Below are 18,404 nucleotides of genomic sequence, written 5' to 3' on the forward strand. Positions count from 1 at the left end.
TGGAAGAGGCTTCTCGTGTAGGGATGCTGAAGCTCCATGTATTGCTGGCTGGAAGAGGCTTCTCGTGTAGGGATGACAAATACGGAAAGATGTCTCATTTTCTGTAGGAATTTGGTCATCCATCGGTTAGATCCTAATGACACACATTTGTGGTATTCAATCCATTCATTCTGTAGAGTTTACAGCCTTTTGATGCATTTGTTGGGACGCCTTGCATCTACACTATTTGATACAACATTTTAAACATGCCATGGTTTTTCATAGGCAGTCTAAAGTATGTTCTCGTAAGTTTTGATAACATACTTAGCAAATGAATATTATTTTGATCAGTGGATTTTATGATTGTTTTCCACATGCCCTTTGTCATTCAATCTCATTGGCGTTCTTTTGTGGGTGCTAAGGCACTGATCATATATCATGTAAAAAAGGCTAATTTTTAGTTTAATATTTTTCTTTTGTATTTATGTGTGCAGGCCCATAATGGTAGGATTTATTCAAGCTAGTTCAATATCGCGGACGATAAATTAGATAAATATTTTTAAAAGTAATTAAACCTATTTGTAATTTGTTTATATCTATTATAAGGATTTGAAGGCTGGTTTCTAGTTTTGTTAATCCGTTCTTTTCTGCTCCTTTATGTCACAAATGGTGGGTGACTCTTAGGAACCCCTTTTCTTTGTAATTGAGATACTGCTTTGCAGATGGACCATCTGCTTCGCCGTCGCAGAGAGAGAGAGAGGAACGTCGATGGGAAGCAGAGGATCATGTTCACCCTCACCTTCATCGAGTGTATCGGTCACCGCTTCGCCAACATTGCCGACATCAATATGAACAAAAGGTTCTTCTTTTATGAAGTACAAAATTGGGGTCTTCTAAGCGAGTTTATATTTGATATTTTGAGCTAAGTTTTGACGAATGTTCATTCAAGATGATCCCGATATTTGGAATTCGAAGTTTTATCGGCCCCTTTCTTCCTGATTTGTTTATTTGAAACTCTACCGATGCGTTTCTCCACAAGTTGTTCATTCTATTACGAGTATCCGCGTGTTGTCTAATATTTGTCGAAAGAAATTGCCAACACTTTATTTTAATGCTCCAAGCTGAACTTCGCTTAAACTATCCAATTGAATTTGCCTTGTGTGCTATCTTCTTCTAGGATCTAATCGACATGCGCAACATTTTGTAGTGCTGGTGAGCTATCTGCTGCTGAACTCAAACGTTTTGTAGGCCTGGGAAAGACTGTTGATGTCTCGAAGAAGCGATGAACTCAAACGTCTCTTCGAGTCCTTCATGTTCCGCGTTAGTAGTCCAATTGTTTGGTTGTGCATTGACCACAATTTCATGTCCGTCGGTCTTTGGATTCATTTCAATCTGCTTTACTAGAGCCCATTATTAATCAAAAACTGTATTATAATTTTACATTTGTTAGAAGTGTTGAATCTATCAAGTTGAACTGAGTTGTGTTTACACCGCGAGCGTATGAATTTTGAGGTACGCATTACATTCTCACCTTCCTTTAATTCCAAAAAAAAAAATAGTGGAAGTCAGGAATGTGATTCTATGATGATTTGGAGTCAAACAGTTATCTTAAAGGATGATTAATTATCGAATGCTTGTTCACTGCACTTCGCAAGGATGATTAAACGATGTCAGTGCTATTGACGAGGATGAAGATGGTTAAATCAAGGAGGCAAGAATTAGCATTATAAGTATTTTACGTTTGTCTATTTTAATAGTCTATCTTCTTAATTTCCTCCAAAAGTAGTTTCATCTTCACGACGAAGCTCGTGGTGCTGTGATTTCCATGGTTGAATGATTCAAACAACTGCCGACAATAATTGCAAGAAATTGTTGGAGAAGTAATAGGAAAATGGTGTTAATATTGGAGGCCCATGGATGTGTAGATAAGGTCACGCAATAATGCATGGCCAACATATGGAACATGTGACATTTATATGAATTTGGCGAGCTTAATTTCCTGGCGAGTTATTCGCTAACCTTTGACTTGTCACCAAACTTTCATCAGCAATAGGTGGCAGCCATGTGTTGGGTCTGTTAGTTTTATTATTTATTACTTTTCTGAGAAAATCTTGCCTTATCTTGTATTTACACTCCAGGATTAGATTTTTAATTCATGGCATGGGCCATTGTTCATTAACTAATTGTACATTGCCACGCATTTATTGCTCAAGACTTTTGTGCTGTCGCTAATCGTACATTGCGATAATTACCCAACTCCCCAAGTGCTAAACCTTCTTCCCTCTTGTTTCAGAACCAACCACACACCATTTTCAGATCTGCACTGCCTAATTCGATATTGCGAAAATTCCATAAGCAGTTTGGTTCGCACTTGGCTTTGGTAAGAACCCATGCACTGATTTAGAGCAAAACTGTTAAGCTATGTAAGAATCTTCGCTTTTTGTGATTTTGAAGTTGTGGAATATTGAAAAAGAAAAGATGAATGCATTAGCTGCAACAAGTAGAAATTTCAAGCAGGCTGCCAAGCTGCTGGGCTTGGACTCTAAGCTGGAGAAAAGTCTGCTTATTCCATTCAGAGAAATAAAAGTAAGGAAGCTATGATACGATCACAATTTTTGTCTGCTGAACAAATTTTGTACCAGTTCCTTTTATCTGAACTTATGTTTATGCCTCCCCAAAAAAAAATCCAGCCATGTTGGCTTGGTCCTACTTTCAAGGTTCCACACTAAGTTACACTTCTTCAACAATTTGTTCTGGAGAGGCACTAATTTGTGCTTATAAAGTTCTAGCTTTGTTTGCATATCTGGATTAAAGGCATTGTCCTATCTGACATAAAATATCTATTTCTAGAAAGGTTTTCTTTTATTAAACCTTTTTTCTCTCTAGTATCTGACCCCAAGCCTTATGGATCAATGCCGTCGCCTACAATTATATATGTACTATCCTTTATACTTTAGCTGATGCCAAACTAGCAACATCAGTATTATCTACAATCTTATGTAAGCCAACTTATTGAAATGATTATAATGACTGGTTTCAAATTTTTAAGTAATTTATCTTTTTGCGTTAAATTAGAATACTAATGCTGAACATGTTGATCTTTGACAATAAACATTCATCTGTCTGACCTATCATTTCCTTTGATGGCTATTATTTAGTGAATTCAACACTTATCTTCTGGAACAAAGAGGATAGTACTGCGAACACTGTGTTATTTGTTTGACCACCTCAAATTTCAATGCAGGTTGAGTGCACAATCCCAAAAGATGATGGTACTTTAGCGTCATTTGTTGGATTCAGAGTGCAACATGATAATGCCAGAGGCCCTATGAAGGGAGGTATCAGATACCACCATGAGGTGGGTGTTCAAGCCAAGCTCTCATATTCATCCCTTTTGTTTCCCTGCCGAATTAATTGATTTGCATAATGATATCAGAAGTCACTTTCTGGAAAAATTCATTAGAAGCTTGATTAACATTGGTCTCAAAGGGTCGGTCGTCCTGTGATCCATTTAAAAAAAAATGGAGAAAGAAGCTACACTCACTGCTGCCAAGAACATTACACTACTTTGAACTCATTATGGAATACCGATTTTTAGCAATTGTTTTTACTTTTTGGGATTGTCCTTAATGGCATACTGCAGGTAATCTTGCTGCATACCTAGATAAATTATAATTATTTTCACTTGTTTAACCTATTTAAAATACTGAGTTAGTTTACTTGTTCATAGAGGAGGAAATGCATGCTGCATGTGGTCTTTGTGCATATAATTTTGTTTATTGGAAAAAGGAAAGGACGCTCAAGTGTTTTTTTACTTATCTGAGAATTTCATCTTGGTGTATTTCTTCGTTGTAAGGATGTTGCTATTCTTTTGAATTACTATACTTGAACATACGAAAAATTGGAGTGAATGTATATATACTTGTGGACAATAACTCCATTCTCATTTTAAATTTTACTAGTTTAATATACTGATTTATCTTACTCACTGAGTAACTGTAGTTATTGTCTATAGATACATTCCAGCAGATGTTGTCACATCATTTCTTATTTAATTTGACATGATACTATAGGTTGATCCAGATGAGGTTAATGCTTTGGCACAATTGATGACTTGGAAAACGGCTGTAGCAAATATTCCATATGGAGGTGCTAAAGGTGGAATCGGGTGCACTCCGGGGAAACTTAGTAAATCTGAACTTGAGAGACTTACTAGAGTTTTCACTCAGAAGATACATGATTTGATTGGCATTCACACAGATGTTCCAGCACCTGATATGGGGACTAATTCACAGGTTAATTTAAGCTAATTTCTTTTTCATTTTCTGGAGCTAATCGATAATATACTATACTTGTGTACCAGTCTAATTGTTGTATGTGGGAATGCCTACAGACAATGGCTTGGATACTGGACGAGTACTCAAAGTTTCATGGTTATTCACCAGCAGTTGTTACTGGAAAACCTGTTGTAAGTTCACTAAAGTGATACCACAATCGCAGAGTTTCTAAATATAAATTTTAAGTGTCTATTATGTTGCAAATACACTGCCCATATTCTTGTTAACTGCAAAAATGTATCAGTACTAATGGCGTAAAAGGATTCATACAGCCGACCCCACCTAGTGGGAAAAGGCTTGGTTGTTGTTGTTGTTGCCATATATCACTGTCATCACAAACTGTGTTTGTCCTAACTATTTAGGCCAGCTATATGAATCTTATCTCTCTATTTGGATTCTATGCGAGGCTATCACTTGTAATAGTCATTCCAATTAAGTCATTTTATTACATTGACTACTATTTTCTTGTATGTGAGCTTGCTACTGGTTTTACTTGAGTTTCTCAACAATCAAGTCAAAGCTATCCTATCACATACATCAAATAAAGGTTTGGGAATTAAAACCCGATGGAAGTAAAAGGACTGGTGATTTCTTGTATCTATTTCTATTCAGTGGGCATCTTTCTGGGCAAGTGGAAAGGAAGGATTTATTCTATAAATAATGATAAGATGGTTGAAATGATGAAATAAATCCAGAAAGTAGTATTTTCAAAGGTTAATGTGGACTTTCATGTTCAATGCTCAATATGAAATGAATTCAGTTATTTCATCTTGACTTTATGTGTTACTAATGCTTTTCAGGGAAATACAATTTCTTGTTTTAAACTTTGTAAACTAATCAATTCTAAAGTAATTTCTTCATTGTGTTTCTTAAAGCATAAGTGAAAAAGCTGTCATTTCAAAATTCAGATACTGTATAGTTTATTATTACCTTGTGATATGAAGAATTTTCTTTTCCTTTAGGATCTTGGAGGATCTCTTGGTAGAGAAGCAGCTACTGGAAGGGGGGTGCTGTTTGCCACAGAAGTTCTACTAGAGGAGCATGGAAAGAGGCTTGAAGATCAGCGCTTTGTGATACAGGTAAAGCTATGCTTTTTTTGTATAGCTCTTACAAGTTGCAGTAACAACTAGATGCTAGTTGCTACTGCAACTTCTCTACGCGCCTAGTTGCTAATTTTGAGTTTCACAAATCAATTGTCAAAACTAAAGTTAATTAGAAGGAAATTTTTAATTATATAAAATAAGAACTTTTATATAATAGGAAGTTGTTGTGACCAAAAGGTCACGGGTTCAAATCCTGAAAACAGTCTCTTACAAAAAGTAGGCTAAGGCTGCGTGGATCCTTCCCCGGAACCCCGCATGGCGGGAGCTTCGTGCATCGGGCTGCCCTTTTTTTATAAAATAAGAAATTTTAAAGAAATTATTGTGATCTTCGATCCTTCTGTAAAGAAAAAGAATTTTATCAAATAGACAGAAGGTCTGCAATGTTTGATGGACCAGATTGTCATAGAGACTAAAGAGAACATCAAAAAAACTGGTGAATTCATGGGAAAACTATTGGTTTGGATCTTAAGGCATATGGAAAATAGACCATTGATAATAATTAGGTTTAGCACCTAGATATAACAAAATGAAGTTCAAAGGTTTTTGGGAGCTATAGTCTGCTAAATAGCAATCTAGTTCCTGTTGACTAAAGTAAAAAATTTGTTTTGCCTTTTGTACCTGAAAAAAGAACCATAAAGTGGAGCCCATAATTGATATACTAGAATTGCCTTTTGTTTCTGTAACTATGGAATTAAAATGCAACTAACACCGTTGGTAAAGCAGCTCTCTTGAGCGAAGCTTGTTTCAAATGTTGAGCTTTAGGTACTGGCATTCTTTGGATGATTTGTAACTTAGGATTTAAGTTTAGTGCCCTATTTTTAGCCCTGCAAGTAGTATAGTAATATGAACTATAATTCAAACATAGCATCATGTAAATCAGAAAAGAAATGAATAAAGATCTATGAAATTATACGTTAGAACATAATCTGTTATTACTTTTGTTGATGATTTGTTTGTTTGTGGTCATTTCTGTCATATATATTCATTATCCACATTTGCTTGAAATTTTCAAAATCTCATTATTCTTAATACATGAACAGATGGGCTTACCTGTCTTGCTCTTACATACAGTTTTACTTGTTCATATCTTTTTCTTTTTGCTTTGATCATCATAATGAATTTCGCTCTCAGTTTGGTGTTTCAATGTCATTTTTTGATTCATAAATCATTAAAATTGAATCATACTATACAATCGACACATTTTTCTGTTGGGGCTAGGATAATGTACTAGTTCAGATTGTGAAACCATTACCAATCCGTTTCGCTAACTTATTTATTGATGAAGATCTCGTTGTCTTCAAATTCAGGGCTTTGGTAATGTTGGATCATGGGCAGCCCAACTCATTAGTGAAGCTGGTGGTCAGGTGATTGCTGTTAGTGATGTCACTGGGGCAATTAAGAACAGTAAAGGTCTGAACATAAAAGAATTGCTAAAACATTCATCAGAGAATCATGGAATTAGAGGCTTCACTGGCGGAGAACCCATCGATCCAGGTTCTTTGCTAATTGAAGACTGTGATGTTCTCATTCCTGCAGCACTTGGTGGTGTGATTAACAGGTTTTTTATCATTTGATTCTTTCTGTAAATTGTTCTACCTTATAATCTACTTATTTGTAGTTTTAAGAAACATCTGAGATCACTGGGAATAAATTAGATTGTTTCTTCTCCTTGGAAGTTTTCATGATCTGAGAAACTTTTTCTTCTTTTGTCAATCCTAAGGGAAAATGCGAATGACATAAAGGCCAAATTCATTGTTGAGGCTGCAAATCATCCAACTGATCCTGAAGCTGATGAGGTGATACCCAAGTTTTAATCCTCTCATTGGTCAAAAGCATAGTTGCTGGTATAGCCAGCTAGTTAACTTTTTGCCTCCTGTTTTAGATCTTATCAAAGAAAGGTGTCGTCATTCTTCCAGATATATATGCCAACTCTGGCGGAGTTACTGTCAGTTATTTTGAGTGGGTTCAGGTTAGTTGTTAGTTCCAGTACTCTTCATACTCCATGCTTAGCTTGTAACAATCCAATCACAGATTTCATGTGCAACCAACTGATGGATATCATGTTCTCTTTTCTCTAAAAATACAAAGGGGTGTAGATAAATAAGCATTAGTTATCATCCTTAAAATTTGCATCCGACAAAGTTCTAAAAGAGTTTGATTTTTTTTTTTTCTTTTTCCATTCCCTTTTCAGAATATCCAAGGATTCATGTGGGATGAAGAGAAGGTGAATGCTGAACTGAGAACATACATTATCAGAGCCTTCAACAATATGAAGGAGATGTGCAAGACCTACAACTGTGATCTACGCATGGGAGCTTTTACTCTTGGAGTCAACCGAGTTGCACGAGCAACTGTTCTTCGAGGATGGGAAGCTTGATTGCTAAGCTTTTGTGTTGCCTTGTTGCAGCAAAATGATAACTCAGTACAAGAAATAAGTTATCTGCTGAAACAAACTGATTTTAAATAATACCCCAGGTTGAGTTTGTTTGATGAGCATCAATCGTAAGCCATGTGGTTTGCAAAAATGAACTTGTTTTTCAGAGAGGCTAACAAAAATAAAGATCTAGACATAAATGAAAACACATAATTGTTGAACGAACTGTGGTATATATGTCCATTCTAATACCATCCACTTTGTGCTTATTTGTTTGGCCCAAAAGAACAGCCTTTAAGTGTAATTGATTGTCACTTTCCAATTTTTCCAGGCTTTTATATTCCTTTTTAAATGCACTGCTGGTGGTAGATCAAGTGCCATTGTGGTCTCCACTCTCCTCCACGCTTCTTATCCATTATTGAAAACTTTGATGCGATAGCAAGGATGTACATGGACGAGTATAAAATACCTTATTAAATGTCAACTTTTCCTATACATGTATCTTATCATAGAACCAGTACTACTCATAACTTGGAGTGAGCGATAATTGTATACCAGTATAAATGAAATGAAAGGAGCATCATGCACTCAATAGTATGAGAAGTTTAAGTTTGTTTCTATTCATCTGTACTTAATAATTGTTATTAAATCAAAAGAACCAAAAATGACTTGAATTTTATTAGTTTTTGACAAGAAACTTTCACACTGAAGAGTATAACACACTAGTAATTATCGCTATATTTGTTTTTCATTTTCCAATGACTTCGTGTGAAGATGATTAGTTTGGAGAAATCCACATCCACATTGCTTTATAATAAGTTAATATAAAATATTGTATAAAATTTATTTTAAATTTTTGTTTCTTTAGAAAAACAGAAATTGTAAGCTGCTTATTTTTATCCGTTAAGTAAATTTAAAAGAACAGCAAAATCTTTTCCTATTTTGGAAATGATCTTTGTGCTAAAGGAAAGAAAGCAAAAAAGAAACTATGCACCCGGGATGTTTACCAGACTAATGATTAGCCAATTTCCACGGAATCGAGGAGGGTCCCACGACGGTGCAGTCTTTTAGGCATAGTGTATCGAACTGGGTCAATGGGTAGATTCCAAGAGTGGGTTGAGTTAGATCGGGCTCAAGCGAAAGCTGTGAGTATTTGATCAGCTCCACTTCGAGACCAAAACCCTCCTTTTCTTCCCCCCTCCTGTGGCGGCGCTCACCTCCTTCCTTTTCCTAGGGTTATCCTCCTCCGTCTCTGCCCTCTCCAGGGTCTGGGCCATCTGATCCTCCCGGAACAGCTCGCTTCTTCGATCCCGTGGTCTACCTGCAGATCTGCTGATGGCGACCGTGGCTCTTCCCACTCCCGCCGACCGTATCCTTCCTTACATGGGAATCGATTTAGTGTTACCTTACCTCATGTGATCCGTTTGTTTTGTTGTTTTGTTGCTAGTTTTTTATTTAAAAATTCGATTTTGCTTCTCTGCGTTGTTTATTTAGGTTTCTGTCTGCGTTATTTTTGAATCGGAAGCTTCAATTATGATAAAGTTGAACGGTGGTATCCTGGGGTGGTTGTTTTTCCTAGTGTAAGGGATTTTTGTCATGTGTTTTATTATGTTAATCCTGCGAAGGAATACCTTTTAAGGTGATCTATGGTTTCTATTTCGTTGATATTCCTATTCACAATCTGAAACTTGGTATGAAATCAACTTTTTTTTTATGTGATTCATACTGGGTTGAGTTCTATAACTATTGGGTCATACCTTGTCAATTTTTGTTTGTTCTTTAACCTGTGTCTCAGAATCTGCAGATCTTATGCAAAAGTTATCTCTGGACTCTACAATTAAAAATGACAACGCCGTTGGGGTTTTGAGGATATATGTACCATCCACGGATATGTGGCTATGCTATAGTCCGTATCCTTCTCCTGGTTCCCCAGCACCAACTATGGGGCACAATAATCAACTATACACACCCCAACATTACCAGTTCCCTGCTACATATTACCAGCCACTAACACCCACCAGTGCACCATACACACCAAGCCAAAATCCTAGTTTGAAAGGAGATGTTTCTACAGCTACTGCCATTGATCTTCCTCCTATTCCAGTAGATACAACGAAAGCTAATTCTAATGGAACTGCTAAAGCAAGCCCAAATACCAACAATGGAACAACAAAAGCAAAACCAAACCAACAGTATGCGCCATCAAATGCCATGGGCTCGTTTGGTAAAGGCACCTTACCTGGTGCAAATCCATCTTCAGGCTACCAGGATCCAAGATTTGGTTATGATGGCATGTGGTCGCCTATTTCATGGTATGACAGTTCCATGTTTCCTGATGGGCCACAGAGACCAACTTCCGCTAACAATGGTTCTTCAATGATTTCTCATATTGGAAATACTACATCCACAAGAAATCAGAATCTCCATCACCTTCCTCATCTTACAGTATGTATTATGCAAATTAGTATCTTGTCTGTTAACTGATATATTTGTTGTTTTTGATGAAACTGAGTAGGGCCATATATGTAAGAAAATGTGGCATGCGCATGCTTACATTCTGTTATAACTTCATCTTGGTAATCATAATCTAGCTTGCAGCAAACCAAATATTTCACTGAACTATTACTTTAGGTCTACTTGTCAATCATCATGTTAAGCTGAAGCATACTAAAATTCAGATTTGATTCTATTTGGCACTTGTGATTTTCTATTTGTTGTTTAGTTATAATATCTTATGAATATGATTTTGCCAGGGAATGCATACTCCAAGATCATCAGCACCTGGGATAGTGAACAAGATGTATTCTAATAATAGAATGTATGGCCAGAATGCTAATGGATTCAGAGGTAATCAGAATTTCCGTTCAAATATCTATGACTCTAGCATGAATGGAAGATGGGTAATGTCCATGGATAACAAGTATAAGCATAGATGCCAGGTCAATGGTTTCAGTGGCTATGGTAATGAGAACTTAGAAGGACTAAGTGAGCTTAATAAAGGACCGAGGGCAGGTCATTTCAGAAATCAGAAGGGATTTGGGCCTAACTTTTCTGTTGCAGCCAGGGGACAAAGTCTTCCTACAAATGTCCAGGACTCTTCTGAAGTTCCTGATAAAGATCAATTCAACAAGCTGGATTTCTCTGTAATGTATTCAGATGCCAAGTTTTTTATTATAAAATCTTACAGTGAGGATGATATTCACAAGAGTGTCAAGTACAATGTTTGGTCTAGCACTCCCCATGGGAACAAGAAGCTTGATGGTGCTTATCAGGAATCTAAGGAGAAGACAAATGAATGCCCAGTGTTTTTATTGTTCTCTGTAAGAATTAATTTTATGTTACACTTTATTATTCTTGGTGTTCCTGAGTGAATTGAGTATATTTTTGCATTATAGGTCAACACAAGTGGACAGTTTGTAGGTGTGGCGGAGATGGTTGGTCCGGTTGATTTCAGCAAAACATTAGATTATTGGCAGCAGGACAAGTGGATAGGGTGTTTCCCTGTTAAGTGGCATATTGTAAAGGATGTACCCAATAGCATTCTAAAGCACATTACTTTGGAAAACAATGACAACAAACCAGTGACAAACAGTAGGGACACTCAGGAGGTAAGGAAAAGTATCATTTTTTATCAACTCAGGAGGTAAGGATGTACCCGACAGCTGTGAAGTATCATTTTTTATCAACTTGTTTTTTCCCTTAGGTGAAGCTCGAACAAGGACTTCAACTACTCAAGCTCTTCACTGAACATGCGAGCAAGACATCAATTCTCGATGATTTTGTTTTTTATGAGACCCGACAGAAGGTGATGCTAGAAAAGAGACCAAAGCAACAGCAGTTACAGAAGGCATGGCCATGTCTTTTATACTTATGATATGCAATGCATAAACTGGTTTATGCTGATAATAATTTAGCAACTAATGCACGTTTGCAGTGAATTAATAGTTCAATGACTCAGTTCCATAAATTTCCTTTCTGAAACTCATATCAAGTGCCTGTGTGGGAATTTTCATCTCCATGTAGGATTGTTAGCCATCTTTTTTTTATACCCATCCGTGTTATTTTCATTTCAGGTCGTGGATGGAAAACCAGTCATTTTTGATGAAAAAGATAAGGACTCGGCCAATGGGAAGCCTGGGTTGCAGAAGCCCTTGGAAGTAGTTTCAATTTTGAAGAAAGAATCTTCACAAAATGCACTTGCAGAATTCACTTTATCAGAAAAAAATGGTATCCCTGTTGTAGCTGGCGTTGCTCCAAAGGATGCTAAACCAGTGACTGAGAAGCGTGCTGTGGCTAACGGTATAGCTAATGGGTACTAAGTTAATCTGCCAAACCTCCCGCACCTTCAACTATGGTGTTAAGACTTGATCAAAAAACTGGGGCACCAGGCGGTGGGCGTGTATGCTTTAGGTCTATGTCGGCCACTGCATTGTAGAAAAGCTGTAGTTTATCTTATTCCATCTTAATATTTGATATGGAGTTTGTTTTCTAAGCTGTCCCTTAGGTAGTTTATTGGGGGGGTTAAGTTTCATAGTATTAGAGGCAATAGACCTGTTTTCTCTGCTCTTAATAGTGTGTATTTTCTGCTGCGTATTTCTTTTGCAAGGACCGCTTTGGTTAAATGTTGCTTATGGGCGCTGTTTTCTCATCTCATCTTTGTAGCTCTTTGGCCTGCAGATTAATCTGAATAAATCTTTCCTTTTGGTTATGTAGATGTTCTTTTGCACCTGATGTGGATTTTAGTGGATGTTCTCATAATCAATAATTGTGTTGATTATGTGGCGTGGGCCAAACATGTTTTATGTATATGTTTTAATTCAATTCAAATAAAAAATTTGAATTTGAAAAGATAGTTCTTCTATGGTATTGGAAACCAATGAAATCAAACCATGTCTGTATTTTTTTAAAAAAGCAATAAATTCGATTATAATATTTCTTAGTAAATAGATAAACCAACCATCCTCATGACTTTGGTTCAAAGTAGACACTAAAGATACACAGTTCGTACTTAAAAGCCAGCAGTTGTCAAAGAATTGTAGTATGTTCGCATCACATTGCGTGAGCACTAAGCTGAAGCTCCACCTTGCTGTGCAAAAACAAAACCATCCTTGTTCATTAAGAATTTGAAGGCATCAGATATTCAGCACTGCTTTCTGTGGGTTGAAAGCGCTTTTTAAGTTCACAAACAGAAGTCTATTGCTAGATGTGCAAAATATATACTAGTTTACATACAACATATCTGCGTAACTTCTGCGAAACTTCTTCTTCGTCTTGCTCACAAAAGTAGGACTCTTTGCAAAATATATGTATATATAGGTCTGCATATATATGAGGAGCAACTAGGTTGAGTTGGAATTGGAAGGCATCATCAAGGCCATCCTCATCATCATCACCTTCTTGTGTGAGTTGGAGTGCTTGCAGCTCACAAAAGTAGGACTCTTGGCTGGCCTGTACTCAGGGAGCAGCCTCCCTGACTTGAACCTCACTCCACATGCATTGCACAGCGTCTTGGGCCCCAGTGGCCCTGCCCTCCACTGCGGGGTCTTCTGTGACAGACAATGACTGCACCTCCTTGCCTGCCCTTCTCCTCCTCCTCCTTTCAGTGCTTCTCTTGGAGCTGCCTTCACTTCTTCTTCTTCCTCTTGCTCTTCTTCCTCTTCTGGCTGTTGTTCCTTCTGCTTGGGGAGGATGAGGAGCTCGCTGTCTGCAAGCCAGTGGACCTGGTGCAGTAGGGGTGGGTCTGAGCTCATGCTGAGGGACAGATTTGAGTGATCTGCTGGGGAAATTCTCCTCCTCTTTCGGGTTCTGCTCTTGGTTGAAGCCGTCGCTGCAAGCGGGAGCAGCGGTTTGGAGGAAGGATTGGGGGTTTGTGACGGCGGTGAGGTTGGAAGAAGGTTGAAGTTGTTGTAGGATGTGGCGCTCGAGAAGCAGTCCTCCACATATATGGATAGCCATTCTTCTTCCTCTTCCTGTGAGCATGGCACATAATCAAGTGAGCTGTATGATTACAATGGCACGAATTTTCAGAAGATGAAAAAGTTAAAATTGGAAAAACAAGAATGAAGAACCATCAAGTGAGCTATATAAAATAATTAATTACAATGGCATGAATTTTTCAGCAGGTGAAAACAAGAATCAAGAGGGCAGTCCACAAAGCAAAAGCTGGCACCTCTGAGTTTTAAAGATTCGTTTCTTGAGGTGAAATAAATTTTCTGCATGCAGCTGCTTTTCGGTCGACAGGGAAACTGAAATATGCAAAGAAAAACAAAGAAGAATGGGACCTTTATGAATTGAAGGGAAACAAGCTCATTGGAGAAGTGACAATTCTTGAAACATATCTTGAAACCTGCGCTTGAAGATGAGCTAAATGGAAATATCGAGCCACATTCAAGTTGGCAATTCTACTAAAACAATTCATGGATGTATATCGAAGAAAGTGGTAATTCGCAGAAAGCATTTTTCTCCTGTCACAATTTTCCGCTACAAGCCCAACACAAGAGAAACTAACACCGAGAAAGAAGCTTGTTTTGCGTTTCTAAGGAACAGCAAATGAGAAAAGAAAAATGACCATGAATGAGCCAGGAACGAGGTCTCCCAACGAAGAAGATGCAGCAGTGGAAGAACTCTTGCTGGTGTCCATTCCAAACCGCTCAACTCGCCAAAACTAAGAACAAGAAACAAAAAGGAAGAAGAGTGAGGTGGTGAATTGAATACTAAGTTCCTTGTGGATTAAGGAGGGGCTTAAAAATAGGGAGGGACAGGCAGCAGCTACCTCCTTTGCCTCTTTTCTCGTCCCTTTATTATCTATCTCCTTGCTGTTCTTTGTCGGTAGAGACTAGAGACCATATAATACAATTACACAGCCAACCAAAAGAGGGAGAAAAAAAGTCCCTTTCACCCACACACACATTCACACAGATGATCACTCTCCCTCCACTCTATAAGAGGACATACATCTCTCCACCCTTTCAAATTTTGAATCCATGAGATGAGTGACTGACGAGTCCACAATCTGCTTTCTTTATGGATCCAAAGTCCAATGCTGCGAGCCTTGTGTATATTAAAATACAATACTTTTGAACTTAGAACAATCATCAAACAGGCCAGAGTCAAGTGGAAAATACAAAAAAAAAAAAAAAAAAAAATTGTTAAAAGAATTACTGGAAGCAATGTTTGGATCCAAAACAATACGGTAAATTGCTGCATGATAAGGCTCATTTGAGAAATAATTACCTGCACCGTGTCATCAATTATGCGAAGAGAAAGAGACATGCTTTGGGGCCCTCTCAAGCTCCTGCAATTACACAGGGTTTTGATTTTATTTTATTTTTGATGATATTTTACTGTCAAGAGGCTCCACGTTTGGAAAACTCCATTGCTTCCAATTGAACACAGCTGTCTTTGCCTACCCCTTTCAAATTTATCACAGCATTATGGAGATAGGAAACATGAAATAGCTCTTTGGCTTCCCTGTTGACAGTGAGTGACCCACTGTAAATTAAATCTATTTTCATCTTTTCAGATTCCTGTGGCGTGACGAACTGAAAAAAAAATGATAAGAACAAAAAACAAGAACATTGCTATTTTGCACACAACTCAAATACTCTGAGGCTCTTAAAGGGTACACGTAAATATGGTAACATTTCATGAAAGAACATAGTGAGTTGGAATAGTATCCAAAGGCCTCCTGAGCAATCAGTTAAAGACCTGTAGGTTAATGATACCATGCAAGATTATGGGCTTGGCTAGGAGAGGTACTGGAGCCATTATTCAGGGACCCCTTTTCTCATCTTAAATTTATATAGCAACGGATGTCAAAGACATATATGGCTAGGATGTCATGATCTTTAGTGGTCTGCAATAATAATTCAAGAGAACTAGCCTGCAATAATAATTCAAGAGAACTATGTACTAGTGAAAGATACAGAAGTAGTTGAGAAAAAAATCAACATAAATGCCAAGGGTTTCCTAGATAAAATAGCCAAATTTGACTGAAAATAGTGAAGTAATCACCCTGGCACATCATTAGCATAGGAAACTCTACAAATCAACCTGCACTATCACCCCAAAAACCCTGCTGCTGCTAAACACAATTGAAACTTTGATCACCCGATCACATTCAAAAAATTTAGTTAGCTTTTATTAAGTATTAATAGTTTAATTTCAGTAATGGATCATCCTTCCATGAGTTAAATCAATAAACTTCAACCAGTAAAATTGATAAAGCATCTCACTTCTTCAGAAGCTGTTGTACGAGTTCTGGTATTACATGAGAAGAAATACATTGTATTAGTGTACCAGTGCCATGATCTAACAAGGATTACAAAACTGAAGCAGTAGAAAAAACAAACGAGTCCCTTGCAATGCCTTTGAAATGTGACAGTAGGGTACACATAATCCAAGAATAATCACCATCCAAAGCCGGCTACCGAAGGAATTTCTTCACCTCCATACAATTGGAAGTGTAACAAAATTGCCAGGTCCCATTGGTCTATCCTCACTAATCCAAGGCAATTATCTGCATAAGGCACAGGAAGCTGGAAAAATAGAGAGAGGTATATTTAATTTTGAAGGAGCAAAGAACAACCAGTGTGTGGTACTAAATGCGAAGTTTCATTCAGAGTCGGGTCGTGGCCGGAAAGCATTCATTTCAGTGCAGTGCTGGCGTACCTCTGCTTCACTTCTGTCAGCAGCAAATGACAGATTTACCCATGCCGACTGGCACAGAATTATAGTATAAAGTCATGACCAAAACTATCGTTTTCTATGAAGTTTAATGTCTGAAACATCCCAATTCTTGTTGTTGATGAAAAGGAACAGCCACAGTAACAACCTTGATATATTTGGTAATCCAAGTACTTTTTTGAACCGGGAGGTAACCAGTCCGGCCCCACTCAAGAACTATACTCGTTTCTTGTTCAAAGAATTACATATTTTCAGAAAGAAAAAAGTATATACAAAACAATGTACTGCATTAGGAAAATTACCATAACATTGGATTCTTCTTCTTCTTCTGTTGTTAATTATCAGTGCTATGATCTTTATCGCACAGTTTAACCTTATTCAATGCTCTCCATTGTATCAGTGCGTGCTCTCTAATCTCCAAGGTTCTCCACGCCATAGCATCTGAGGCAATCATCAATTCCACAATGAATCTCAAACATGAACTTCTGGCTCTATGTATATATATGATGCTTTGGTGCATATTCTCTAATTTCCAAGGTTCTCCACTCCATAGCGTCTGATGCAGTCATCAATTCCACGATGAACTCAGCCATGAACATCTGGCACTATGTATAAAAGATGCTTAGTTGCATGCACTCTAATTTCCAAGGTTCTCTACACCATAGCATCTGAGGCAGTCAGCAATACCACAATGAACTCAGACATGAACTATCCACCGTATCTTCATTACATCAGATAAGCTCCCTGACATCATTGAACACTAAGGAACCCTGGTCATGCTTGACAAGCTGAGGCTCAATGAAACCTGAAATGATATTCTTGGAATCATAATTTTCTTTGATCGCTGGTGTATTTGATGATTCTGCAACTGCCATAAATATTTGTTGCCTTACGGGAGGGAGGGCACCTTTCAATTCCTCAAGCTATAAGACTCCAGTCCTCTTGTACAAAATTGTATTTGAAATTGGGCACTTTGAAATTTCAAAAAGAGATCATAGAGTCATAGACAAACTGTTAATATTAGCATTTAAATTTTGAACAAGAAATTTAAAGAAACAGAATGCAGAATCTATGATTACACACATCAAAGATTACTCGGTAGGACACAGTTGCATTGAATTCTCATTATTTAGTAAAAAAAAGGATCACAATATATTGCTGGAAATTAAAATTATAATTAATTTTACAAATCCTTATGAACAGCTGTTCGTATTCTGGCAGATAATTTGTTTCAACTGCTTTCTTCTCATTCTGTCCTTTATGAATCCATCTGACGCAGGGAGAATATATGTTATGCTTTCCTCTCGTATTTTATGATATATGCCACATAAATATATCATTAATCCTTAATCCTTTTTGAAGTAAAATGAGAACATCTTTAACTAGATGATATGAAGTAATGGAAAAGAAGAAATGATGCTAAATTATCATTAGGAAAAACCTACAAGGCCTTAGAAAGTCTGACTTTTAATAAAGATGAGTCAAGTGATAGCACGCTTACAAGTCTCAGAGATCTTGGTGGACTAAAAATCATCAGATGGCCATTGTCATTTGCCATCAAAAGTAGCAGATATTAATCCCTCATCACAGACTAACAAAAGCATTTTACGAAAAATATAAATCAGATTGCAACCACATATATAAACGACAAATTTAAAACGGTCCTGGAAATCAATGGGAATCCGAATGATTCTTTTCATCATCCAAGATCATGCATGAAAAGATCCATAACAAGTCAAGAGATGAAATCCAAAAGAAAAAAAAAATACTCGTGATTAACAACTCATGCAACAAAGAACCGTAGGAGATAAGGACAATGCATTAAGGAATCACATACGCAACATAAACACAGAAGATCCCAAAAAGGAATACGCGTAGGAGCTAAAACAAGGAATTGCAGCGAAATTGAAGAGAGAAGAGAAAAAC

At 37.3% G+C, this 18,404-nt stretch overlaps 4 protein-coding genes, 1 long non-coding RNA gene and 2 other non-coding genes across 10 annotated transcripts; 4 read left to right on the top strand and 3 right to left on the bottom strand.

The window, feature by feature from the left end:
• The first annotated feature begins 21 nt into the window (after positions 1-21).
• Positions 22-1,467, top strand: LOC122012216 (40S ribosomal protein S18-like). 2 transcript variants are annotated; one of them, XR_006120160.1, is made up of 3 exons: positions 22-152; positions 702-838; positions 1,187-1,467. XR_006120160.1 is itself a non-coding variant. In XM_042568687.1 (3 exons), exons 1-3 carry the CDS (start codon positions 251-253, stop codon positions 1,263-1,265), a joined length of 240 nt encoding a protein of 79 aa, XP_042424621.1. In that variant the 5' UTR covers positions 31-250; the 3' UTR covers positions 1,266-1,467. The 2 variants fall into 2 exon arrangements, 1 of the variants encoding a protein (XP_042424621.1); XM_042568687.1 differs by having other exon boundaries at positions 31-274.
• A 732-nt stretch (positions 1,468-2,199) lies between these two features.
• LOC122012217 (glutamate dehydrogenase-like) lies at positions 2,200-7,912 on the top strand. 2 transcript variants are annotated; one of them, XM_042568689.1, is made up of 10 exons: positions 2,200-2,359; positions 2,434-2,565; positions 3,224-3,337; positions 4,053-4,274; positions 4,373-4,447; positions 5,279-5,395; positions 6,727-6,977; positions 7,140-7,215; positions 7,302-7,388; positions 7,611-7,912. In XM_042568689.1, exons 2-10 carry the CDS (start codon positions 2,458-2,460, stop codon positions 7,794-7,796), a joined length of 1,236 nt encoding a protein of 411 aa, XP_042424623.1. In that variant the 5' UTR covers positions 2,200-2,359; positions 2,434-2,457; the 3' UTR covers positions 7,797-7,912. The 2 variants fall into 2 exon arrangements, with proteins under 2 accessions (XP_042424623.1, XP_042424624.1); XM_042568690.1 differs by lacking the exon at positions 2,434-2,565 and having other exon boundaries at positions 2,204-2,359.
• Positions 7,913-8,895: 983 nt separating this feature from the next.
• LOC122011511 lies at positions 8,896-9,622 on the top strand. Its single transcript, XR_006119958.1, has 2 exons — positions 8,896-9,162; positions 9,589-9,622. It is a non-coding gene; the product is annotated as an uncharacterized LOC122011511 (long non-coding RNA).
• A 61-nt stretch (positions 9,623-9,683) lies between these two features.
• LOC122010480 (YTH domain-containing protein ECT2-like) lies at positions 9,684-12,501 on the top strand. The gene is made up of 5 exons (XM_042567021.1): positions 9,684-10,238; positions 10,547-11,113; positions 11,189-11,401; positions 11,497-11,640; positions 11,867-12,501. The coding sequence occupies exons 1-5, from the start codon at positions 9,684-9,686 to the stop codon at positions 12,110-12,112; spliced, it is 1,725 nt and encodes a 574-aa protein (XP_042422955.1). The 3' UTR covers positions 12,113-12,501.
• Positions 12,502-13,051: 550 nt separating this feature from the next.
• Positions 13,052-14,773, bottom strand: LOC122012218 (GATA transcription factor 2-like). 2 transcript variants are annotated; one of them, XM_042568691.1, is made up of 3 exons: positions 14,566-14,773; positions 14,362-14,457; positions 13,052-13,762 (listed from the first exon to the last, which is right to left on the bottom strand). In XM_042568691.1, exons 2-3 carry the CDS (start codon positions 14,431-14,433, stop codon positions 13,133-13,135), a joined length of 702 nt encoding a protein of 233 aa, XP_042424625.1. In that variant the 5' UTR covers positions 14,434-14,457; positions 14,566-14,773; the 3' UTR covers positions 13,052-13,132. The 2 variants fall into 2 exon arrangements, with proteins under 2 accessions (XP_042424625.1, XP_042424626.1); XM_042568692.1 differs by lacking the exon at positions 14,566-14,773 and having other exon boundaries at positions 14,362-14,557.
• A 3,207-nt stretch (positions 14,774-17,980) lies between these two features.
• Positions 17,981-18,071, bottom strand: LOC122013096. The gene has a single exon (XR_006120439.1). It is a non-coding gene; the product is annotated as a small nucleolar RNA SNORD24 (small nucleolar RNA).
• A 69-nt stretch (positions 18,072-18,140) lies between these two features.
• LOC122013203 lies at positions 18,141-18,187 on the bottom strand. The gene has a single exon (XR_006120527.1). It is a non-coding gene; the product is annotated as a small nucleolar RNA R12 (small nucleolar RNA).
• Between the last annotated feature and the right edge of the window lie 217 nt (positions 18,188-18,404).

This window comes from Zingiber officinale, chromosome 8A (genome assembly GCF_018446385.1).
Source record: "Zingiber officinale cultivar Zhangliang chromosome 8A, Zo_v1.1, whole genome shotgun sequence".
Lineage (NCBI taxonomy): Eukaryota > Viridiplantae > Streptophyta > Magnoliopsida > Zingiberales > Zingiberaceae > Zingiber > Zingiber officinale.